Genomic DNA, 27,892 nt, shown 5'->3' on the forward strand with positions numbered 1-27,892 from the left:
GAAAGCTACACTGCAATACATAATGTAGGACATCAGTATCAATCTTTTGGGTGAAAGAAAGAAATGTAAGAAGAAATCAAAATAATCAGTCTGGAATAAAAAGAAGATCAAGCAGATGAGACTTGTGAGCACCAAATTATAAATAGAAGAACCTGGGGACTTAGTTCCAGACTTAGTTAGTATGGCCTTAAACGGACATATATTTTTGACTATTATTGCCATTTTTGATAACTGAAATCATACTTTACTTAGATGTTATAAATTTCCGTACATTCGAAGTGTTTTTGGTCTTCCTGGTGTTTTTAATATCACAAAACGCAAGTCGAGTTTTAGTCTATTTTTAGAGAGTATTTCGCCATTTCAAAGTCACAGACTCGTGTTTCACTCAGTTGAAACTTTATTCAAATGTGTTACAGGTTTGTAGATTAAATAAACTTAGTGTTAATTTTCACGGGTTAAAAATAGGGTTTGTCCCTTTAACTTCAGTCAACAGTCATGTTGCCTTCCCAATGGGCACAAGAAACAAATCCATTTATAAGCATCTCATTGATATGATAACGAGTTGCATGCAATCATGTCTTCGGCTGTTACTATCATGACAAGATAGATCTATAATATCTAGTGTCTTTTAGATTCTGTAGTGTATTTTAGAGATTTAGCTGGTCTACATTTGTTTATCTACTCAATACAAATATTTTCAGCTGCTAGATTATGACCAGTACCTACGGTTATATATAAATTATGTCCTTTAGTTAGTTTCTTACATAAGTATCTCATTCTTCACATGCGAATACATCCATTAGATTGTTAGGCTTTGAATTATCATTCCTTTTTATACAATGTTCCACCCTGAAATCTTTTTCATGTTCTTATTTTGCGTTTCTATATTCATTTATTTAGTAATGAACAAAACAGAAACAGGATATTGGATGGCATCTTTAAGAACTGCATAAAGAACTGCAACCAATATGCATGTGTATGGGAGTTAGCACCTGGACGACATACTATTCAAAATTAATGTGATTGTATACCTTGCCAGTAAATATCAATATACATGCACCAGATCACATTTTGGACATTATATTTGAGATCAGCACCCTGAGAAACATAACAAATCATATATTACATTCCATAATATATTAAAAATAAACCTAACATTACGAAAATGGTCGTTTACTAGTATGGCAGCCATTTTGAATGTTTGCTATTAACCGACATCAAACGAGCAGCTACATAAAACATTTCATCGGATTCGGATTCATTTAAAGTTTTATTTAACGACAAAATTGGAGCACATTGATTAATTAATCATCAGCTATTGGATGTCAAACAGTTGGTAATTCAGATTCGTAGTCATAAGAGGAAACCCGCTACATTTTTCCTAATGAAGCAAGGGATCTTTTATATGCACTTTCCTACAGACAGGAAAGCACATACCATGGCCTTTGTCCAGTTGTGGTGCACTGGTTGGAAAGAGAAAAAAACAATCAGCTGAATGGATTCACCGAGGTGATTCGATCCTGCGACGCAAGCACCTCAAGCGAATATTCAACCGACTGAGCTGAATTCCGACCCGATTCTGATTCAGATTCTACGGATAAAATGACCATAGAAACAACTCTGCAAACGCAAACGTTCAAGTTTGCCCAATCCTGCTGCAATGATAGCGTCATAACCATCCAAATGTCCGTCTAGCTCTCTTACAGTACTTGGGTTATAAAACTAGAAGACATTTCCATCTGTAAAAACTTAGAGCGGGGAAATAAGCCTAGTCAGTGGGGGAGATCTCGACAGAGATGTCATGGGTCGGGGGATGGATCTCCCTTCGTAGACCCACTGTGACATTTTGTTATGTTTTGGATTGTTGTTGTTGTTGTTTTTTGCAGTTGTTGTTTGTTTGGTGTGGGGTTTTTTTTTTGGCGGGGGGGGGGGGGGGGGGGCAGTTTACGAGTGGTAAATAAATGGTTCTGGCCCCGTGCTCATAAGCGTACGACACGGGGATCTAGTGTTGGAGCAAATCCTCAAATTCGGGCAAAAACGATAGAGATAATCAGGCAAAATGTGCTAACCTGAAGCCGTTTTACCATGTAGGCCTATCTCCACCATTCTACCAAAACATTTTTTTAGTAGTAATCCATGTAAAAATGCGTAGTGATTCGTTTGCAACTATATATATAGCCGTTTGACAGTAACACTATATGAACAAAAATTTTTTATCCAGATTCAAGCATTTTCATTTAATTCGGGCAAAAACCAGCTTCCCCCACCGCCACCCCTTACACAAATAGATAGTACGCCTATGCCCGTGCTAGACTCAAATCTTTAACGACGTCTCATACAATGCAATTTGTATAGCGTTGCCATGACGTTGAAGTATCAGACTCTACTAGAGTGTGTAATATACACTCTAAAAGTTTTATAAGCATGGTATTTGTGGGCTTGTCTGTGAGAAAGCAAATATAAAAAGGTCATTGCTACTCATCTTCTCTTTTTACTAGTATACTAAATGTCGCACAGCCGTTAAAATTTAAAATGTTCTGGAATGTTAAAACAAGCAGTTTAATTATTGTCTCTGACTTTTGATGCTTATTATTTGTTCTGTTTGTCTGTGTGTTTGTTGTTGTTGTTGTTGTTGCGTTGGGTTGTTGTTGTTTGTTTTGGGGGTTTTGGGGGGTGTTGGGATGGGGTTGGGTTTTGTTGTTGTTGGTGAGGTTTTTTGGGGGTGAGGGGTTGTTGGTGGTTGAATTTTGATTTGGGGGGGGGTTTCTGGGGGTTGGGGGGATTGCAGCGTTTGTGTGTGTGAGTTGGGGTCTTTTCCTGGTATAACTGTTATACCATTATATGGTCTAACTGGGAACGGCAAGGAAGGAAATGTTTTATTTAACGACGCACTCAACACATTTTATTTACGGTTATATGGCATTAGACATATGGTTAAGGACCACACAGATATTCAGAGAGGAAACCTGCTGTAGCCACTTCATGGGCTACTCTTTTCGATTATCAGCAAGAGATCTTTTATATGCACCATCACACAGACAGGATAGTACATACCACGGCCTTTGTTACACCACCTGTGGAGCACTGGCTGGAACAAGAAATAGCCCAATGGGTCCACTGACGAGAATCGATCCTAGACCGACCGCGCATCAAGCAAACACTTTACCAATGGGCTACGTCCCGCTCCTAACTGGGAACGGGGTTTAGCTCACTGGCTAGAGCGCTCGAAGGAGGTACCGACCTGGGTGGCGCAGTGGTTAAGCCATTGGACTACAGACTGGTAGATATAGGGCTCAACGGATAGGTGTAAGATCACTACACCCTCTTCTCTCTCACTAACCACTAACCATCTAACCCATTGTCCTGGACAGACAACCCAGATAGCCGATGTGTGTGTCCAGGACAGCGTGCTTGAACCTTAATTGGATATAAGCACGGAAATAAGCTGAAATGAAATGAAACGAAGGAGGTACTTGCGTCGTAGAATCGAATCACCCCAGTGGACCCATTGTTTGATTTTATTTTTTTAAATTAGGATTTGTCTTTCATCCCAACTAGTGCTTACGACTTGTATATCAAAGACCGAAGTTATGTCCTGTCATATATGTGGGAAAGTGCATATAAAAGATTTAACATATAATGGAACAATTATTTCTAATGGAAACGGGGGAAATGTAACGTTTTTTGTGTTTTTTTAAGACTACTTGTCAAAATCATTACCATAATTTGACATCCTATAGCTGATTATTGATAATTCAATGTGCTATACTGGTGTCGTTAAACAATGCAAACTTTAAAAAAAAATTATTCTTCTCTTTTTTTTTTTTTTTTTTTTTTTTTTTTTTTTTTTTTTTTTTTTTTTTTTTTTTTTTTGTCTGTAACATCCGTTGTTATTATTAGCCTACAATATTGGCGTAGGGCCTATAGTATAGTCTAACTTGATATTGCTATACTGTTACGTTGCACTATTATATTTCCGTCTAATTGTTACAATATTATGCTACAGCCTAACTGCTACACTATTATTTTTTAAATGTCTCATCGTATCGTCTAACGCCGAATAGAATTTTCGAGTCTGAGGTGAACTTTTTTACATTTCCAATTGACTTCCGTTTCAGAGACAAAATAGACTTAGACCATTGCTGCGAGCTACTAATTGTGGTATGTAATATAAAACAACTCTACATCGATGACATAATGGTGAGTTCATCGTGGTTATAACGGATAGAACAGACAGAACCCAACAAACGCCCCAGTCGTGTAGACAACTGCCGAGGACGAACACAGAAAGTGTCTTGCTACAGTCTTCCATCAGTAAAGAGATCTTTTATAAAAAGTCAAAGTTTGTTTTGTTTAATGACACTACTAGAGCACATTGATATATTGATCATCGGATATTGGATGTCAAACATTTGGTAATTTTGACATTGTCTCAGAGAAAATCTACTACAGTTTTCCATTAGTAAAGAGATCTTTCATAAAAAGTCAAAGTTTTTTTTTTTTAATGACACCACTAGAGCACATTGATATATTAATCACCGGCTATTGGATGTCAAACATTTGGTAAATTTGACATTGTCTCAGAGAGAAATCCACTACAGTTTTCCATTAGTAAAAAGATTTTTCATAAAAAGTCAAAGTTTGTTTTGTTTAATGACACCACTAGAGCACATTGATTTATTAATCATCGGCTATTGGATGTCAAACATTTGGTAAATTTGACATTATCTCAGAGAGAAATCCACTACAGTTTTCCATTAGTAAAGAGATCTTTCATAAAAAGTCAAAGTTTGTTTTGTTTAATGACACCACTAGAGCACATTGATATATTAATCATCGGCTATTGGATGTCAAACATTTGGTAAATTTGACATTGTCTCAGAGAGAAATCCACTACAGTTTTCCATTAGTAAAGAGATCTTTCATAAAAAGTCAAAGTTTGTTTTGTTTAATGACACCACTAGAGCACATTGCTTTATTAATCATCGGATATTGGATATTGAGAGGAAACCAGCAAGAATTTTCCATTAGTAGCAAGGGTAGCAAGGGATCTATTATATGCATCATTCCACAGACGGACTTTAATATACCAGTCGTGGTGCACTGGCTGAAACGAGAAATAGCCCAATGGGCCCACAGTCGGGATTCGATCCCAAACAGATCGTGCATCAAGCGAGTTCTTTACTACTGGGATACGTCCTTCGTGCAGGACGAGTACAATTTAAAATATTCTAGTCGTCCAGGGGCCTGTTCCACAAAGCGATCTTAGCAGTCTCAGTGATGTAGTAGTAGTTAAGTCATCGGACTTTCCACTGGGAGATACAGAGTTCGCATCCCGGTACCGACTCCCACCCAGAACGAATTTTAAACGGCTTAAATGGGGGGGGGGGGGGGGAGAGAGTAAGACCACTACACCGACTACTCTTTTACTGACTACTACTAAGTTTTATTAACACACTCTTAGCTCTGATATCAAACTCGAAAATGTTAATATCCCTTTTATTGAATTCAAACTAAAATGTTGATATCTTTCAAATTTAATTAAAACCTCTGTAACGTTAATCTATCTAGATTATAATAGATAGATAGATAGATGGATGGATGGATGGATGGATGGATGGATGGATGGATGGATGAATAGACATATAGACAGATAGATAGATAGATAGATAGATAGATAGATAGATAGATAGATAGATAGATAGATAGATAGATAGATAGATAGGTAGATAGATAGACAGACAGACAGATAGACAGATAGACACGTGTGCGAATTATATTTATTATTGTCAAGCTCTGAGAAGAACGAACTCGACGGAAAGAAGCCTAGACAAGAAGTCGAGTGGTGGATGATCTCGCATTTCAGGCGAGACGCCATCATCAATAGGGCTACATATTCTCCCTAATATGTTATAACGAGAATATCCTCTTAAGTTTATGAGATTGGCAGGTCCATTAATGGGAGCCAAGTTCCATTTCCTTGACAATGCCCAGTTGACGTTCTTGTGAATATAAGTTGTAAATCATAGGATTTAAAGCTGCCAGGTTAGCACATTGGTAGTGGATGGTGATACGATCGAGGCAGGAGGGTCATTAATAATTGTTCAGTTCGCAAATACAATCCTGTTCAGGAGTTAAGCACCTCCTGGTATTATAAATTCACAGAACCGTTATGTTACGTGAATTACACGTCACTGAACACTGTTAATCATCGGTGAAACACGAAATTCAGTACAGCGATTTCACAAACGATGAAGATTCCTCTTAATTCATTTTTCAAGGGAACTGGATTAGCTCCGCGTCTACAGAGGTGAAATACTGTGATATCGATCCACCTCAAAAAGGTCTGGGTCGATTTTTTTCCCACCACATTCCATCAGTAGCTTTCCTAGATGTTTGAAAATATAATTTATATTTTACCACAGTTCTGTGGTTGTGTTTTTGTCGGCTTTCGAATTTTACGACGAAATCATCGACACTTTCCAAATAGTATCTGCATGTTCAAAAAGGACGCTATGACAAGGCCGTACGCGTGGCTCAATGTCCGGTGCTTCGCCTACAGAACTGCAACTCCCCAGGACGAGATACCCTTCCTACTTTGCCTGAAGGACAGCCACTCCCCAAGAATGGTTTCACAAATGTATGGGATCTACGTTGTGGCATTATTTCGTACTCCTATCACTGCTTTCGTTAATTATTCTCTAATTATTTTGTACACAGATACCTTGGATAAGTAGACGTTTTTTGTTGTTTTGTTGTTGTTTTTCCCCCCGATACCAATATTAGCAATAATATTAATGCAAAAGCAACATATTGTGTACTAAGGTGTCATTAAAAAAACCCCAAGTCTTAACGAACTTATTTTCTTATCATCGTTTTAAACTAAATTTCTTTCTCATTCTGTTCCAGCGTCTTCGGTGGTGGTTTGAAAACGTCGTCAGTTGTGGAATACTGGATCTGAACTACAAAATCATTTAAAATTACGTGCATTCTACTTTTCTTTTTTCTTAAATTCGACTTCCTAGTTCGTCGGTAATTAGTCAATTCATTCGTTATTACCAGGGGCGTAGCGTGATCTGGACCTCTGTGTGTGTGTGTGTGTGTGTGTGTGCGTGTGCGTGTGCGTGTGCGTGTGTTCGAATATGAACCAAGTGGACCTTTTTCTATTTTGTTTTTGCCCACCAGAAACTCCATATGTATAAACATGTAAGTTTTTGTTCTGAACGCGGACCATTTGCTTCAGCGCGGGGGGGGGGGGGGGGGGGTTCCGAACCCCTATAGCCTACGCCCCTGATTACATTTAGCTATTTCAAAAGGTTACAAGATATAAGAATAAGAAGAGTTGCATCTATTTATGCCTCTAAACTATATATTCAACGAATATAGATGGCGACCTTATCCACTCAAGGTTAAAGTACGATTTTTGGCATCGCCGGAAGTTCCATAACCGGGCATATTATTATATAAAGTTAGCTTTGTTTACCACCACCACTAGAGCATTAATTTATAAACCCGACGCCCATGTGCGAAACAAACAAGCGCTGTACTTTGTGGTGATGTAGAGCAAAGTGTTATTCGTGTAAGTATAGCGATGGTACTGGTTAACATGTAAGTTTAACGTCACGACTGGACTCAAGAATAATCAAACTAAAGCTCTGTGGCATCAGATATAGGGGGAAATGTGTATTTTAGACACAGTAGCTTGCGACCCTTTGGATGTCGACGATTGCCAAAACATTACATAGAGTTTCCTCTAGCCTTGCCCTAAATATTATCAATAAGGGAGGCCTGGGGCCAACTCTGAGCTAGGGGTTTGGTTCCAGTCACTATTTGCTGTCGGTGTTATCTCTTAAGTAATTTCTTTTCGTCAGTAGATCTATATATTGGACTATCCTGGCATGTCTGATATATGATTAAAATGCAAACAAAATAGTGATGCATGACATTTTATTTCAGTGACACAATGCACTGTAAAACTGGTACAAATCTACAACTGATTCCCCACACATAATATAAAACATTTGTATACGGTACAATACAAATTATAATGTTAATCCAGATACAGAATGTGACAAAATATCCCAAAGACATGAAATAAATTGCAATTATATACAAAAGATATTGGGTCTGGGGTTTAGCACATCCACTTCATCTGCCCTCCTGTCCAGTGTTATGTGGGGAAATTAGAACAAACGTGTAGAAAACTATGTTCACATTCATACTACAAGCAGGCACTTCATTGCAACAAATAATCAAATTTACTCGTTTTCTTTTTTGAAAAAGTCCAAAGGAAAACATTTAGCATGAAACAAAAACTGCTGTGTGTGTTAATATACATATTGTAGATTTAAAAACTACATTTTCATTCAGCTACAATAAAAATATTACACATTTTCTATCTCTGAATCATAATCATAATCATGATTCCATGCAAGTCAATTTTAAGCTGTAGACAAGTGTAAGTTTATTCAAGCATATATATATATATATCTTTTATATTACAAAACATCTCTACTTTAAAAGCAGCAATTGAACTAGCTGTATATATTCTAAAACATATACATGTATTTGGTATTAGAAGTTCAAATGTTTCCTTTATTGAAAAATTATTCAGAATAGAGTTAACTGGTTTTTATCATAGTAAAGTCTCCTCATTGTTCCAAAAATGGCAAATTTGTTATGCATCATGACTATAAAAATTAAAATTTTATAATAAAATCCATAGTAAATATATTGTGTGAAAAGTACACTGTAAGCAAATATACCTATGAGGATTAATCGAAAAAAGCATGTCGACAATTTTATGAAACGTAAATGGGAGAAAACTGTACAAATGTGTATTTGTTGAAAATTCATCAGATATATTGGAATTTACCAGTACATATTCATAAAAATATATGTATACATTGAATGTTATAAAAACTAAAATGAAAAAACCCCAAATCTCACAGTATGGAGACTTACACATCACACAACACATCATTACACTAATACAGTTAACAGTTGTTAGTTAAATGGTAAAATCTTTGATACAGATATATATATCTAATTCATGTGTCTGTGTGTGTATGCCCATCTGTGTGTGTGTGTATGTGCACGTGCACACATGCATGTATGCATGCATATCAAGCGAGTGATGATTAATCACTCTCCTCATAAGCTCAAAATGAGTGTTTTGGATTCCATAGGAAATATCTGGAGTAAAGCTTACACATATGATAGTTTTGAATAGCATACACTGAATAATCACTGAATCAGTATACTTCTTTTCAAACAAACGGGATGGTGTGCACTTACCATATTTTCAGGTGAACAATAAAACAAAATTCTTCCGAGATAAAATTAAGATGCACTTGGATCACATGCTTACAAAATGAAGGACTATGTATATATATATAATCTTGTTGACTTCAAATGTCATGTAACTTGATGATGAATGTTCAAATACCATCAATCAGTTTGAACCTTTATTAATGTAACTGGTCTTGTATTGGCTACCAACACACTATATACTAAGTATTCAACATTGCAGTGGCGTAGCATGGGCGGGCCACCGGGGCGCAAAATTCTGGACTGGTGGAAAAGACTCAGGGAGTCCTAACGGTCCACTGGTTAGGAGGCGCAATACTTGCCTTGCCCCGGGCGCTGGCAACTCACGCTATGGCTCTGCAGCATTGTCAGTGTCATTAACAAATCTGTGCATGATATTGGTAGAACAAAGCTTGGATTCTTGATTAAGTTTTTTTGTTTTTTAAATTTAAAGAAATTAAAAATATGCCAATATTAAATCAGTCTAAGTGATTTTCAACATTATATTAAGGAAGTATAAAAACAATATGACATGCAATATTCGGTATATTGATCAGAACAAATATAAAACCTTTAAAAAAAAAAAAGTTATTATCTGGCATTACACAGTGATAAACACAGACAATTACAATTACTGAAATTTACATGTGAACTGATTTGGTTAACAACAGAAGCAATTCTACAGTTGGGTTTAACAATACAGGAGCAATATTGTCATTTTCACTAAATGCTTACACTAAATTTTATCTTTGGGCATACCCTTTTTTCAGTCTTAAATTTGACCACTGAAATAATCTGAAACAGCCGTGATAGTGTGTTGGTTAAGCCATCAGATTTAAAGCCAGTACGTAGTGGGTTCGTACCTACTATCAGCTCCCATCCACAGGAATTTTTAGCAGCAGCTAAACGGAAAGGTGTAAGGCCATGATACCAACTTCTCTCTGTCTCACTAGCTTCTAACACTTATCATTAACCCACTGTCATAGACAGATGGTGCACATAGGCTGAAGTGTGACTTGGGCAGAGATCTAAGAGTTAAAAATGGGCGTTATCAGTTATGGGTTATGCAAAAACATATTCACGTACCATAACCCATTTTGTTTTTGTGTAATTTGTCATTACCATTCGTGCATCAAATTTAGGACATGGTAATTTGTTATTACCATGTCCTAAATTTGTGGCACAAATCCAAAATGGGTTCTGCAAAACTAAGACTTGCACAGGCAATGCACAAACAAAACTATCTACACACAATTATCAGAGGCCTGAATTGTTTTAAAGTTAATTGGATATAAGCACAAAATAGTTGAAATAAGTAACAGGATCTGAAATGTGGTAACAGGCTGGTTGTAAAAGATCTCTAGCACACTAATAAAATACACACAACTAAAATTGTGTTAACTAATCACCTGCAGGGTTTAGCTGAAGCCAATAACAAATTAGCAATTTGGTGAATTTGCTAATAAAATCTGTCGTAAAATTCAAGTTTCATTAGCCAAACAGCAAAAATGGTAATATATTTTAAACGACAAACAGTTTTTGAAGTAGCTTTTTGGTGAATTAGTAATGAAATAGATTTGCCAAATTTTACTTTAATTTGAATTTGGTGATTTGTTGAGTGACATCTTAAACCCTGCACCTGTGGTTGTCAAACAACAACCTCTAAATACAGCTGGATGTTCATCAAGGGTCAGTTGGTACCACATAATACTGTGCTACTTCAGACAGCAGCAAGGTGCGAGTTAACAAGTGGCCACAGGTTTCACTGTACAGACAGTTTTGTATACCACTAATCAAACTGTTGTGGCTCTATTGTCTCAACTGTCACCTTTACAAGCCAATTAACCTCAGCTGTCACAGAAGCATTTCTGCTAAATTGCCAACTCAGCCATTTTTCAACATGACTCAATGACTTCAATAACCAAGACTTAATAAAATGATTTGTTATAGCATTATGTAAAATTTATCAGTTAGTCAGACAACACTAAGCCATATTATTGTTAAAGCTTTGATCAAAGGTGTACTTTAACAGTAATTCACTATTTGATTTTAAATTACACAATGATGTAATGTGTACATAATATTCTGAATGCTTTAGTGCAGATTCTTACAATAAGAAATCTCCCAAATATAATTTTGATACTATTTTAAGATACCTTAGGTCGACAATGAATATACTATTACCTTTTGACAAATTTCATGGTTTTCCAACTTAATTTATACACAATTCCAAAATGTTTTAAACAAAATAACCACATTTCCATGACTGTTGCACTTAACAGACCCCAGCAACAAAAGGTCTAGTATGGCAGATGAGTAACAAGAAGTTTTATATAATAAATGCACTGATAAACACTAAAGAAAATATTTTAAAAAGCTGATAGTTACTGCTAATGATTTGTTTTCAACTTTTCCTCCAGTTTAATTTTTTTTTTTTTTTTCTACAACCAAATCAAGAACTTCAGTACTTTTATCCTTAGCTGTTTCAGGCATTTTAAATATACAAATTATGGTCAAGTATTCTTAATATAATTAGTATTAAATATTATATTTTAGCAAAAAGCAAGGTGGGGGATGCACGAAACGCAACATATGATCACTTGTAAACATTGTATATTAAAATATATATAATAAATAAAAAGGTATTCAATTTAAAAATAACACGACAGTTAATTACGATGTTGATCATACATGTAAAATGTTACCTTCAAAAACAAAAACTAATCTTGAAATGCTATTAAGCATTGAGACAAGTCTGTCTCTCCAGTAGTTGTTGACAATACGCTGCCAGCAGCTTTGGATCAGCAACGTGTCCCATTTGTCTTCTCTGAACTTCCATGTTACACCAATTCTGATTGGATAATGCCAGTACAAGTAACAGACCATGATGGCCCCAAGAGTACAAATATTAGCACATTGTATACTGGTGTACATCAGGTCAACTAGTCAGTAAAAAAAAACCCCAACTTTTAATAGAACTGACAACAAAAGAATTCTACATTTTAATACCGAGAAATGCAAAATTTAGTGCTTTTTAAAAACCTTGGCTTGTGCTTATAAAACTAAGTCTGGACTCAAATCTCTGATTACGTCACACACATACAATTTGTAGACTCTAGTAGTCTTCAGTCTAAGCTCTAAAAGTTTTTTAAGCTCAGGGCCTTATCAATAATAGACAAAATTCCATAATTTTCAAATGTTTGTTTTCTTAATTCCATGATATTCAGTGGTTTTTCAAGAGCCACGGGAACCGTGTCTTGTTTTTCCCCTTATTAACTAGAATCAATATAAAGAGCAAAAGCGGAAATGAAAAACAATTTTCTAAATGTTCAGTTTTACTGCATGGCCATTTGAAGTTTGTATTATACAAATAACAATAATTGAGGACTAGTATATATTCTGGTGGACTAAGTTTATTGCTGGTACTGCTCTGGTGGATTAGTAAGATACGTTTCATTTTTGCATATATAAATATATACACTTATCAGAATGCTCTCTACTTGTGAAACTACAAACATTTAGAACAAATAGAAAAACTCATACAGTATGGCACATATACAATATATCATAGAAATCACGGTTTAATTGTGGATAGCCTGAAACTTAGTAAACAGGACTATTCTTCTGTACTGAAGTCATCAGTGGTATCAATCTAACATCAAGCTATTAAACCTATCTGCAAACAAAACACATAGTGTAACACAAGTTCTGCTGATTTATAAAACATAATTATCAGTTACATAACCCATTGCATGAAATGTTTTGTGGTGAAAGTGAAACTAATTAGTGATTATGAGTCTATATACATCAAACTGTTTTAGTCTCAGTAAATAATACAAATTTTATTTACATTTTTATCATTCAGATATTTTTAACTGACATTTACAAAATTAAACTAACAAATAAATAAGAATATGATTTATGGAGACAGAAATATTCTGTCTGGAGGGCAACAAATGGTACATGTTAGTGAATAATCAATAAGACTTTTTTTTGTTTTCTTTCTTTTTTTTCTCTTTTTTTTTTATAAATGTTTAAGATTTATGACCCAACAGAATTTCTTTCTCATTTTATAACACAGCTTCAAGTTCATTCAACTGTGAAAATATTTTGTACTGCCTTACTGCTATATATACCAAATTATTCTACAAACTGGCATGCAATTAAGTGGAAGCAACTCTCTTCTTTTTTAGTATAGCAGTAAAATAAGATGATAGAAAAATAATCAACCATTATTTTACTTCACATCAAACCACTGATCAATAGATGCACCATATCAAGCTTTTGATCTATCAATATGGAATGCTGCATGTTTGGGTTGCAGTGCATTCATGTAGTGGCAATATATAGAAGATTTACTATACATCATGTCTCAGGATTATAAAAAGTATTATAGTTAATAGTTTATTTTGTTGAACACCACCACTAGAGAACAATGATTAATTCTTAGCAATATGGTAGGTGCAAGCACAATACTACAGTAAAGGCACCTACATCTGACAAGAGAAAGAGATCATCTCCTAGGTAAATACAGTAAGATAGATACAACCACAATATCGCAAATATACTGACGTCCAAAAGAAACTATACCAAGACAAATTTATTTAATTTCCTTTATAATTTGGATAATGGAAATAAAATGGTGGTTAAATATGTTTCTGCTTTTATGGAATTACATTTTTGTTCCCAACATGCCAAAACACCACTCTTATGAATACATGTTGTAGTTTTTTTCTTCAGTAGTCTCTCAGAGTACTGGTATTGGTATAGTTTCTTTCGGACATCAGTATAGATCAGGGAACAAGGTAGAGTCTTTGACATGAGCAAATTCTAGGCAACAGTATGACCACTTTCCTGAAATGGTGCTAGGCGAGCAATCAAAATGAAGATTCAAATAAAATTTATTACAAATTTTAGTTGCACGGTGATCAATTTGTAACTCTACCATAATGAGAGTGTGCAGGGAAGCGAGAGTGATCACTAGTCTTCCCTGGCGAAGACTAAGTGTAGCCACAAATTTCTCAAACAGGTCATGTCTCCTATTAGTGATTCTTAAAGTAATAAAAATGTCCAAGGTTGCGAGGGATCACTGAAAATGCAGACATGACAGGGGGACACTGGGAAATAGGAGACACTGGCTTGAACATCAACTCATTTAGGTGATGAATATCAAAAGCATTTTAGGACCTGCAAATCAAGCAAGATGTACATAGTATTAAATGAAACAATTTAATTACAATTATGTTCCAATGAGGTCTTTAAGGCAAAACAGTTATAACTTCAAACAATGTCCCAACAAAACGGAACAAGTTAAATCACATTACTTTCATGCATAGCAATACCATACTCTCATTCATAATGTACAAATTCAAATATATAAAATTTGATGACATGAGCGACTCTTAACAAATCGTTTAAAAACAATTATTCCTGTTTTGGGAAGGGGATTTGAAAATGTAGTTTGCTAGTGAAATTAACAACACAGATGATTTCAATTTACAAGATGACCTACAAATACATGTATTTAAAAGTTTTAAGTGTCTGGAGTTATCTCCTCTTCCAGGTGGCGGCGTCTGTAGTCTTCTAAGGTTTTGTGGATCGTTTCACTCGAGTACTTGCACTTTATGTTGCTACATGCACACGTAAACTGCTTCCATTTGATAATCCAGAACTTCTCCCCATAGTCAAACCTGCAACAATAATACAACAACTGAAAACAAAACCAGACCTCAACATGAACACAACTGAGGGGAGTGATTAATCGCTTCCATATTCATTTATTCATTTCATTTCAAATTATTTTCATGCTTACATCCAATTACGGTTCAAGCACGCTGTCTTGGGCACACACCCCAGCTATCTGGGCTGTCTGTCCAGGATAGTGGGTTAGTCGTTAGTCTTTAGTGAGAGGGAAGAGGGTGTAGTGGTAGCTTAATCACGACACCACTGAGGCCGGTGAGATTATGGGGAGTAATTTTACATATTACAATACAGATAACATATCAATTCAACTGCTAAGGGAAGCTAAAAATGAATCAGATGAATTCTTCGAACGATCGAGCATGGAAGGAAGGCACAAGACACTAGGGAAGGAAGGAAATGTTTTATTTAACGACACACTCAACACATTTTATTTACAGTTATATGGCGTCAGACATATGGTTAAGGACCACACAGATACTGAGGGAGGAAACCCGCTGTCGCCACTTCATGGACTACGCTTTTCGATTAGCAGCAATGGATCTTTTATATGCACCATCCCATAGACAGGATAGCACATACCAAAGACACTAGGGTGTCCGGGGGACATACCACCTAAGAAATTTTGAAATCTAGAGACTTTGAAACACCATTTTGTAGCTATTTCAGGTTACATACTTAAATATAAATATCAAGAACTAGTAAATTGTCATGTTATTTTTACTCTCTTTTTTTTTGCACGCCACCCCAATCTCCACCCCATCCACTAGCTACGGCCCTGAATATATAATAATAATAATAAAACAAACAAATAATAATCCCCATTGTGCCTACATAACAATATATTTTATAAAATTGTTTATTAATAATATATTCATTTTAACATATTTTTCTTTGTAACATCTGCTAAAATGTTTGTCATGCTCTAAAACAAGACAGAAAATTATTTCTGATGTCATCCTACATGAAGCACATTGTAAACAGTGACAATTAGGTAGAACATAATAACTGATATTTGGTCTAAAAAACAGAGAGAAAACTGCTGTAGCTACAATAAATGCTAATTACACAAAAAGTAAAATCTTTGACCTTTTCAAATGCCAAATTAACAGATGTATTGACTTGCCCTTTTGTAGCTAATCCAATCAGTTTAACACATAAAAATCATATTAATCATTTTCAAAGTTTCAAATGCATTACGATACATTTTCAATCCTGAAACAGCTGTCACAAACACCACATGAAACAAAAACGCTGAGTCAACTAAATTCCCATGAATAAGACCAAATGATTGTTTTTTTATTTCCTACTTTTACAAATGTTTTTTGCTAATGCTGAAGCTGACTCACAAAAACATTAACCTAATAATGTTTTAAAATGTGTTACTGGGAATGTGTCCATTATTGGCAAGGGATCTTTTATATGCACCATCCCACAGAAAGGATAGCACATACCACAGCCTTTGATATACCAGTCATGGTGCACTGGCTGAAACGAGAAATGGCTCAATGGGCCCACCGAAGGGGATCGATCCTAGACCAACTGTGCATCAGGCATGCACTTTACCACTGGGCTACATACCACCCATGAACCCTATGAAGATCACTTATAAGTAGTGATGGGAACAGCTTGGAATTTCATCAACGAGCATCGGTTATAATCAGTTTGCACGAAGCAATCAACTTTTGATTAAACAATCGATTAAAATTATATGAACATAAAGACAGATTTGAATAATAGAGAGAGAGAGAGAGAGAGAGAGAGAGAGAGAGAGAGAGAGAGAGAGAGAGAGAGAGAGAGAGAGAGAGAGAGAGAGAGAGAGAGAGAGAGAGAGAGAGAGAGAGAGAGAGAGAGAGAGAGAGAGAGAGAGAGAGAGAGAATGTAGTAGTACTAGTGTTGGTATAAACTGTTCCTACTGGCAGTATCTAGTAGGAATTTCCCTGTTAGCTCACATGGCAAAGTTTATATACATATAAAAACCAACATTTTTACAATTCCATCATCTAAACTGGAACAATTATGGTAAAAATTTTCCACACAATCGATTATGGATTGTTATAATCGATCCTCACATCAGTAGAGACAAACGAATTGATTTTTTTTATTACAACCAATCACAGAAACATCACTACTGATAACGTTTTAGTTTTCACACATTTTTGTCTTCTCATAAATAAACAGACTGAATGGGTGTTGTACAGTATATACAAAACTAGTTTGTTAATAATTTCATATTCCTAGCTCTAAAATAATTCACAATTCACAAGGTCATGTCATAATGTGTTTACAATACTCACGTTCATGAATGTAATTTAATCTCTATTACTAACACATATTATTCATATGGTTCAGTGTAACTAAGCAATGCTGTAAGTATTGATTATGTTATGTAAATGGGTTTCATCTCAAACTCTATGACATCAACAATCTATTGACTTTTAACTATGGTTTCGACTTCATCCATCTTTTTCAAGTATTCATAGTTAATGAAAAGTCATTACTGAAAACAATTTTCGGCACTCATCACTGTAATTGATATCAACTACAACCATATGTACATGAAGGCTATATATAATTATGAAACTCATCTGAGAATTGCACCCACCTTGGTGGTGTCGTGATCAAGCTATCAGACATAAGACTGGTAGGTACTGGGTTCGCAGTCCAGTACCAGCTCCCATACAGAGTGAGTTTTAATGACTCAATGGGTAGGTGTAAGACTACACTACACCAATCTGTCTCTCACTAACCACTAACAACTAACACACTGTCCTGGACAGACAGCCTAGATAGCTGAGGTTTGTATCTAGTACAGAGTATTTGAACTGAATATAAGCAAAAATAAAGCTGGATAATTGCATTTTGCTCCAATACCTTGGGAAAAAAAATAACATATGTGATAAATTCAGCATAGTATTTTTGTTCAACCAATGATCTTTATATACATGACACAGTAATGTCAGAAAAATATCAGAAACAAACTTCCATAAGATGAGATAAGAACGCATACATTTTACAAGCATATTTTTTTCTGAAGTTGTTTTCTTTTTTTCTTTCTTTCTTTGTGCTATTTGTGACTACAGGTTTACGGCTTTCATATACTAATAGATTTAAACCCAGTGAATGTGTCTAACTGACTTAACACATGCATGCCTCAACTATAACAGAGGGGCCAGTCTAAATAGGTCCACGTCTTAATGCTTGTTCAGTGAATCACAAGAAAAGGTAAAACGTGACAAACATCCATTAGTAATCTTATCAATTTCTATTCTACATGTTAAAGAGATAAGCCACTCTAAAACTGATTTTTAAAAACCCAATTACATTCCAATCAGCCCGACTAATGCACTGAACGTAGACCTTTTGTCGTGGCCATTTCAATCAACGCCATAATAAACAAACAAAGCCCCAACGCTGCTGCAAATTATAGCCTTCATTCAGTTACCATTACATGTAACATGTTGGGATACGACTGTATGCATTAGCTTCTCCAGAGTCCTGGGGATGGACAGACTGAATGCTAAGGACATGTAGCAATTACTTCAGGCCATAATACCTAAATTTTGACAGGAAATGGGATAGTAATATGGCCACAGGCTACCACTAAATGGTCAATCATTGCATAAAATTAAATAATACAGTGCAGTAATGGGACAATTTGAACCAGTGTGGTCGTTCACAGATTCGACTGGTTATCAACTGACATGTCGCAGACTGGGGACCTCGAAAGTAATCGTTCTTATTAGTGTCTGTACAAGAACAACATCAATCTGCCAGTAAAAATACACAGGTCGTTTTAGGTACATGTATAGGGTTAACAATAGACAAATAAACAACGAGGAAAGTCTCTTCTATTCCTTTCTTGAAATTTATTCTCTTGTGAAAAACTCAAATCTTATCATTAAGTTTAAATTCTACTAAGCCAAAATTAGTTTAGAATTGTACTTTAAAATAAAAGCTGCATTCAATGACGTGACTGCTGTGCATTTCCTGTTGTACTGAAAATCTCATGTTACTTGTACTGACAAATGATACATCAGAAGAAAATATTTTATTTAACGATGTACTCAACACATTTTATTTACGGTTATATGGCATCAGACATATGGTTAAGGACCACACAAATATTGAGAGAGGAAACCCAGTCACTACTTCATGGGCTACTCTTTTCGATTAGCAGCAAGGGATGTTTTATATGCACCATACCACAGCCTTTGATGTACCAGTCGTCCCGCCCCCAATGATGCATCAGTTAAATCCAGCATCTAACTTCACTTTGAAAGCCACAAGTTTCATTTTATTTAAGCACATTTACCAAATTGCTAAACTTCTTTTGTCTTAGTATACTTTATTCTGTGGATCAACTAAGGTCGATGACACTTTTTTTTGGCTTCGTATACAATAATTAAAACATATTCAATAGTAATGTTTTGATATGATATATTTGACAAAAGGTACTTTTTATTTCTCTCATCTTTTAAAACATAAAATTAATATTTTGTCCATAATTATGAAAAATAAAAAAATACCATCCTGTAAACAGCATTGTCTGCTTGTTGTAGAAATTTGACAAAGGTCAAAGTTAATAGACCAGTTTTTATTTTAATGTAGCGAAGCATTGTAATAATACAGCTATTTTTTAATTTGAATGATGTCAGTATTCCAATGACGTCACTTTGCATCTCCTCACAATAATACACTGGGTACATGACGTTTCCGTTTTAAGAATGCTGAAAATGTTCCAGTGCAAAATTGCTAATGAAATTTTTGTTTGTTTGAACATTACCAATGCACCTGAATCAGACCTGTCAACCTTTAGTCAAGAGAAAGCAGGTGTGTGTTGAAAAAGCAGATTTTGTCAAAAAGCAGGAGATTTTTAAATTCACACAATTTAACCCAAAATCGCAAGATTTAAAAAAAAACAGTATTACAATAAGTTATATGAATACTATATAATGTCATATATACTTGTTAACCTTAGATCTTGGAATTAAAAAAAAAACAAATAATAAAAAACAAATGTTTTTTTTGTTTTTTTTAAAGTTTAAATATTATTATGATTTAATACATATTTAAAAAAAATTAAAAATATGTTATTCCAAAATGTTAAGAACATGAACAAGAAATTAAAAAATTAATTAGTACTGTAAAATGGGGTAATAAGGGACTGCCTGGTAATAAGGGACATTTTTCTGAAAAAAAATTTTCATTGCATATTTTCATTTTGTTTTGAAACAGAGAAGCAAAGCAACATTTTTTTTATTGAAGACTAATGTGTTGTTGAAGAATACAAGGTAAGTTGTTTATTCATTATTGCTTGTATGTTGGGAGAGAGTAGATTGAAAAAAATGTGCAAATTTCATGAAAAAATTATGTTGGTCAAAACGTTTTCTGTCCAGGATTAGCCAAAAGAAGCACACAAGAAATCACCATTGCTAGAAGTAGTGAAACATATAAGATACAATTTTATAGAATATCACAAGGATATGAGTATTTATTGTGATAAAAAAATTATCATTTTTAATTTCAGGTAAAAAGTGCTTCAACCTGGGGTAATAAGAGACAGTATGCCGCACACATATAAACCAAAGTTGGGTGCAAAACTTTGTAAAAAAACATTCAAAAGAAGACATATTAAAGGCTGTGAATACTGTTAATAGTGGACTTTGAGTTTGAATGTACAAGAAGGCGACTATGTCTTGCTCACTGACGATAATGAGATATATCCAGGTGTAATAACATTGACGAAGGACAACAGATGCTCAATAAAAGCAATGGAGAAGAGTGGTGGGAATTGGAAGTGGCCCAAAACAACTGGCATTTTATTCCATCCAATGGAGGACTTGAAACAAAAGATTGAAAAACCGAACGAATTGAAAAGGGGTGTTATGGAAGTGAAGGAATTGAAGCTTCATTTTGCCCAAAAGAAAGAATCTGTTGACATGTGTTACAATTGTTTAGATGACAAAAACTATTGTTAAAACATTTTCTGTTGTATTTTAAACCATCCAAGATCTGGAGAACAGATTATTTTTATTTTTCTGTGATTAGTTCATTTCGTGCCAAAAGGAGGACCCCGCCGGGCTTACTCAGGTTTATTTAGAGCTCTGATTTACTTGTTTTCTATTGTTTTGTTGTCAAACATTATTAACTTTATTTTTTTAAATATGCTCTTTGTTCCTTATAACCCCTATTGAAGTTATAATAGGAACATCAACTAAAACCAATGGCAATCCCTTATAACCCCATCCATGGGGTAATAAGGGACAGTCATTAGAAAAATACAAAAAAATACTTGGAGTTTAGATTTTGGAACATGGCATGAACCATTGAGAAGTCTGACGAAACAGTCACAAAATGGCATAGGAGTTCCTCCCACAACAGTTAGATGTATGGATAATTTATAAGAAAAGTGTCAAAATCGTACCCTTATTACCCCATTTTACGGTACATTTACGGTATTACACTTACAGCCTTACAGGTTGTCTTACATTTTCATTTGTGGTTAGTGTACCTAAGTAGGCTACCAAAGGCAAGTTTTTATAAATTTTATAAATTAATATTCAATTTTTACTATAATGAGGAACAGTGGCGTGGTACTTATTTAAAATCATTATGATGATGCAATAAACATTGTATTTGCAATAAACATTGTATTTTCATTAATCATAAGTAAAACCTCATTACCGTATAATCATTACGGACATCGTGTGAAATATACCAGAATTATACCCTTTTCCGTGAGTAACTTTATGTCAATGTCAAACACAACATTTTTTAATTGTACAAAAATAATTTCTTGAAGTGTACCCTTATAACCAACATTATACTGGACAAACATACAAAATTAACTGACACAAGTATGTTTATACAGTTAATTGGTCTTTTCGTTGTCGTGCTGTGACATGTGATTTTAACACGCATCGTCACGATCGTGTGTATTGCTGTCAACTCGGGAGTCTGGCAGTTCAGATTTGTCATAGTTGCATTATGTAATCCAGTGGGAAGACATTTTACAATTCAGAGGTGTTATTAGAACTAAATTGGATAGTTTTATATATGGCAACACTGAATGTCAATACACAGCCTGTTGAATTACCGGTAACACGCTTCGTAGTCATTACGATGACAACAAACATTATAATAACACGTCATTTTATAAACTCCATGTGCTTTTTGAACAATATAAATAGGCTATCCCACAATTCTCACTTCGGCAAAGGTTAAACAGTCAGGACAATTCGGCTTGTTACATTTTCCGAAACCGAAAGTAGTCGACATTTTCCGAATGAGAAAAAAAAGGCAGAGTTACTTCCCTTATGTTATTTTGATAAAGAGGATCGATTTTTTTTTTATGCTTACAAAAATGTCATTTAAAAGGAGAAATTGTCCTCCTGCACAGGAATAGGGAGATTTGATAAAATACCGGGAGACTCCCGCGGAATCCGCGAGGGTTGACAGGTCTGACCTGAATGTGTTTGAAAAAAATCCTGTGATTAAAAAAATTGTACCTTTTACAAAATATGGATTTCAAGTGAAATTACGTTAAGATATGCTATATTTATTGTGTACAAAGCCAAAACAAGGGTGCGAAAAGGGACTGTCGTCGACCTTAGTACAAATAATTTTATTTTAGTTACCATAAACACAAGTGTAAAAGAAGTTCTGGTAAGAACACACATTTATTTTGCACATCTGAATATTTGAAATTCTTCTTCTACCTGTAGACTATTTCTAAACATTTTTAATTCTGTCTGTAATCACAAAAGAAATGTGGCCAATGACTAACACAATCAACTGAGTAAATCTGATTTAAAAACAGTAATCTGATGGGGGTTTTATTTCTAGCCTAATTTCCTTGGAATAGAATTTTCAAAAGAACGAAGCTCAAGAATTATTAGAAATTTTAACAAGACTGACACTTTTGTGTAATAATTCACAACAGTGATTTAATTCTAATCAATGTTATATAGTGGTATATGTAACAAAATGCTGGATTTTAAATTTTTCTGTACATGACTGTGCTGAAAAGTTTACCAAATTACCTATTAAACATCAAAAATGGCAGAAATCTAGTCACCTTCTAATAAAATATTACATTACATCGCAAATTAAAATAAAATTTGTCAATTGTCTCTATGTAATTGGCAGGCTTTCTGTTAGAAATTAATTTGAAGGTACGTAATAAAAACAAAACAGATCATAAGTGCCCCTACTAGGTGGTTATGGATTTGAAATCTTTTCAAATTGGACAATGCAATTTTAAACAGCAGTTATCAAAACTATAATCTTTCTAAAACTTAATTTTTAAAATTCATTTTCAAGATTTTAGGGTACCGGTACTTAATTTCACCCTGCATATACTTTCTGGCAGAAATCCTGGTTGCATACGACACTAAATCATTTGTATGATGATACTACATCATTCTATCATACACATTTATTCTACAATACTGAATCATTCTGTTCATCATAATAATTAATTCTATGCACAATACATCTTTCTTTGCATAATATGACCAAGAACCAATCAGTGGAAGGGACATAAAAAAAATACTCTTATTGTAGAACTCCTCAACATTTCCAATTACTAGACATAACATATGAAGGAATACATGAGGCATTTTTGCCCATGGTCAGCGTCAATGGCTAATCTTTGTTCTCAGTATTTGTCATCCTTCTTAAAGCACCAAGCAAATCTGTTGTAATTATTTTTTCTTTCTGTCGAGTTAAGAGCAATTTTCTTCAGCAAAATAGACCTGAACTGAAAACTACAAGCCTGGTAGAAAAATCAATATGACCATTTTTCTCAAGAGACACTGATGGCACTAGTTGTGACAAAGAAAAAACCGGAGCATGGGTCACGAGGCAATAACATAGTAAAAAATATTTAATTGAGAAAGCAGGTTCTTTTGGGGTTATTATTATTTTATTTTGTTTTCACCATACAAACACTTATCAGAGCATAATATGTTCTTTAAGAACCACCTGTATCCACCTTTACAAAACAACTTTTAGAATTTTTAAAAACAGATTTCAATTATTGCAAAATATCCAGGATTCATCATTGAAGTATAAAAATGAAAGTAATTTTTAACACCACCTCAGTAAATTTTGAACTATGGCTATTACATGTAGGGGAGACTGGGTCTAGAGTGAGATACAAAACCAGCTATTACATGTTGGGGAGACGGTCTAGATTGAGATACAACACCAGGCTATTACATGTAGGGGAGACTGGGTCTAGATTGAGATACAACACCAGGCTATTACATGTAGGGGAGACTGGGTCTAGAGTGAGATACAACACCAGACTATTACATGTAGGGGAGACTGGGTCTAGAGTGAGATACAAAACCAGGCTATTACATGTTGGGAAGACGGTATAGAGTGAGATACAACACCAGGGCCTGTATTTTCGAAGCCATCTTAGCTACGACATATCGTAGCTACTTACGAGCAAAATACGAATGTCATAGATTTAAGATACAACAGATTTTCGAAGGTATCGTAAAGTTCTTTTAGTGTCTCATGATTTATGATATTTATCGTAAACAAAAATGGGAACTCTCATTAAGTGGAGATAGAAAAGATGGGTATTTCTCGGTGACGTCATCAAGGAAATTCCCTTTAAACGTCATCTCGGTACAGCTGACTTTCCAGAATGGATACTATGCAAGCGTCCGAACCACCAACAAAGAGGCCCCGTAAGGGAAACTAATGTTCCACTGAAGTGGAAATTTTAATATCGGATGTAGGGAAGAAGTCCAACATTCTTTTTCTCTTCTTTTTGGCTGGTTAACAGTGATTAGGCTACATTAGTCCCAGAATACAAAGTACTATATATACACATAAATCAGTTTTAAAAATTATTTTATCCTGAATATTTTAGACCAGTGGTAAAGCGCTTGCTTCATGCGCGGTTGGCCTGGGATCGATCCCCGTCGGTGGGTCCATTGGGCTATTTCTCGTCCCAGCCAGTGCACCACGACTGGTCGTGGTATGTGTTGTCCTGTCTACGGGTGGTGAATATAAAATATCCCCTGCTACTAATGGAAAAATTAGTTTTCTCATTAAGACTATATCAGTGTTCTTGCTGGGTGAAAATTAAAGGACGGCGGCCGCGCGGCACCACACCATTAAAAAAAAACACCAAAAAAACCCCCCAATAAACGAAAAGCAAAAAAAAAAAAAAAAGTGGGTAGGGGGAGCTTGGTTACCATATTGTTGTGTGTTGGTTGACTTTGTGGAAAAACACACTTCTTATTTTGCCTACAAAAAAGTGCAAAAAGGTGTATACGATATACAAGCATACTCGTCTTTTAATTGAACCGAAGATGTTATCAGTCACTGGCAGTTCCGGTTTTGATGAACCAATCAAAGTTTTAATAATATTATTTTTAATAAAATTTCATGATATACGAAAAACAATAAAGATGTTTGTAAAGTGATCCTCTAATGTCGGATACATTTTTTGCTATTTCCATCTTCATCGAATGAATCGATCGCTGTGATAAAATATTATTGCCAGCTGATAAAAAGTTTTGTTTTTGTACAGACGGTGTATATATTATTTGGCACCCAAGATAAATTATTTTAATGATAAAGACTACCACTTCCGTTGTTTTTATAAGCGGTGATATTTCTTTCAAAATGAAAAGTTTATAATATTATTTGATAAAGAACTGCTGAATAAACAGAATGACAGAAATGACAAAGCAAAAATCATCAGTTACAACCAATTATATCTGCAACTGAGGACAAAATATCAGACGATAGTTTGTGGAAACAAAAGACAGAATGACTGTTCTGATCATGTGACAAATTTGGCGCCAAATAAGTGAGGTTTTTTTTTTCAATCGGAGATTGCCGAATCCGTAAAAAATTAAAATGTTTTCATTTTTCAAATAAAATATAACTTTTCTTGCTTGTATTAAACATACAAATGGATACAGGTATGGGACAGAATAGAGGCTGTTAAAAATACTGTTCAATTACGTTGTACGGTAACTGTTGTAACTGTTTCGACAATTACTTTTTCGTACACAATGCGGCTTGTTTCCTTTGATGTCCAGTGTGCAGACTGATCGTTGTTTTTTATGTGTGGAAAGAAGTGTGAATTTGGAAATAGCGGAGATAAGTGCTGGAAAATAAAGAGGGGTGCAGAAAACTAAAGGAGGGCGGAGAACGTAAAAGGAGGGCGGCAAAATGCAATAGCGGGGTGGGCCGCCCCGCTTAAATGGAGCAGCGAGAACACTGACTATATGTCAAAATTACCAAATGTTTGACATCCAATAGTCGATGATTAATAAATCAATTAATGTGCTCTAGTGGTGTCATTAACAAAACAAACTTCAATTTTTTACTTTAATAACAAAAAATCGCAAATCCAAGAACGAAAATGGATACAGCCTAAGGGGCCGTTCAAATATATGTGTCAAAATTAGACACCCTCCCTCCCCCTGTAATGCTAAACCATACACCTCGTAATTTGTAAAAATTATTTAAAGTTTGGAGACCTCCCCCATTTCCAAACAAAGAAATGTTTTATTTAACGACGCACTCAACACATTTTATTTACGGTTATATGGCGTCAGACATATGGTTAAGGACCACACAGATTTTGAGAGGAAACCCGCTGTCGCCACTACATGGGCTACTCTTTCCAATTAGCAGCAAGGGATCTTTTATTTGCACTTCCCGCAGGCAGGATAGCACAAACCATGGCCTTTGTTGAACCAGTTATGGATCACTGGTCAGTGCAAGTGGTTTACACCTACCCATTGAGCCTTGCAGAGCATTCACTCAGGGTTTGGAGTCGGTATCTAGATTAAAAATCCCATGTCTTGACTGGGATCCGAACCCAGTACCTACCAGCCTGTAGACCGATGGCCTAACCACGACGCCACCGAGGCCGGTCATTTCCAAACAAGACATGCTATGGGTGTAATATAATTTTAAGGTGTTGTTTATGTATTTATGATCTCGTGGCTAAGATGGCTTCGAAAATATGGGCCCAGGCTATTACATGTAGGGGAGACTGGGTCTAGAGTGAGATACAACACCAGACTATTACGTGTAATGAAGACTGGGTCTACAGTGGGATACAACACCAGACTATTACGTGTAATGAAGACTGGGTCTAGAATGGGATACAACACCAGACTATTACATGTAATGAAGACTGGGTCTAGAATGAGATACAACACCAGACTATTACATGTAATGAAGACTGGGTCTAGAATGGGATACAACACCAGCCTATTACATGTAGGGGAGACTGGGTCTAGAGTGAGATACAACACCAGACTATTACATGTAATGAAGACTGGGTCTAGAATGGGATACAACACCAGACTATTACATGTTGGGGAGACTGGGTCTAGAGTGAGATACAACACCAGACTATTACATGTAGGGAAGACTGGGTCTAGAGTGAGATACAAAACCAGGCTATTGCATGTAGGGGAGACTGGGTCTAGAGTGAGATACAACACCAGACTATTATGTGTAATGAAGACTGGATCCAGAATGGATACTATGCAAGCGTCCGAACCACCAACAAAGAGGCCCCGTAAGGGAAACTAATGTTCCACTGAAGTGGAAATTTTAATATCGGATGTAGGGAAGAAGTCCAACATTCTTTTTCTCTTCTTTTTGGCTGGTTAACAGTGATTAGGCTACATTAGTCCCAGAATACAAAGTACTATATATACACATAAATCAGTTTTTAAAATTATTTGATCCTGAATATTTTAGACCAGTGGTAAAGTGCTTGCTTAATGCGCGGTTGGCCTGGGATCGATCCCCGTCGGTGGGTCCATTGGGCTATTTCTCGTCCCAGCCAGTGCACCACGACTGGTTGTGGTATGTGTTGTCCTGT

The 27,892-nt window shown here is 35.3% G+C and overlaps 1 protein-coding gene across 1 annotated transcript in view; it reads right to left on the reverse strand.

Annotated features, from left to right (window-relative positions):
* Window positions 1-7,933: 7,933 nt before the first annotated feature.
* Window positions 7,934-27,892, reverse strand: part of LOC121384491 (histone-lysine N-methyltransferase EHMT2-like) — a 96,487-nt gene continuing 76,528 nt past the window's right edge. Inside the window, exon 27 of the mRNA XM_041514899.1 lies at window positions 7,934-14,999. Within this exon, the coding sequence (XP_041370833.1) occupies window positions 14,843-14,999 (157 nt within the window). The 3' untranslated portion in view covers window positions 7,934-14,842. The remainder of the gene's footprint in view (window positions 15,000-27,892) is intronic.

This window comes from Gigantopelta aegis, chromosome 10 (genome assembly GCF_016097555.1).
Source record: "Gigantopelta aegis isolate Gae_Host chromosome 10, Gae_host_genome, whole genome shotgun sequence".
NCBI lineage: Eukaryota > Metazoa > Mollusca > Gastropoda > Neomphalida > Peltospiridae > Gigantopelta > Gigantopelta aegis.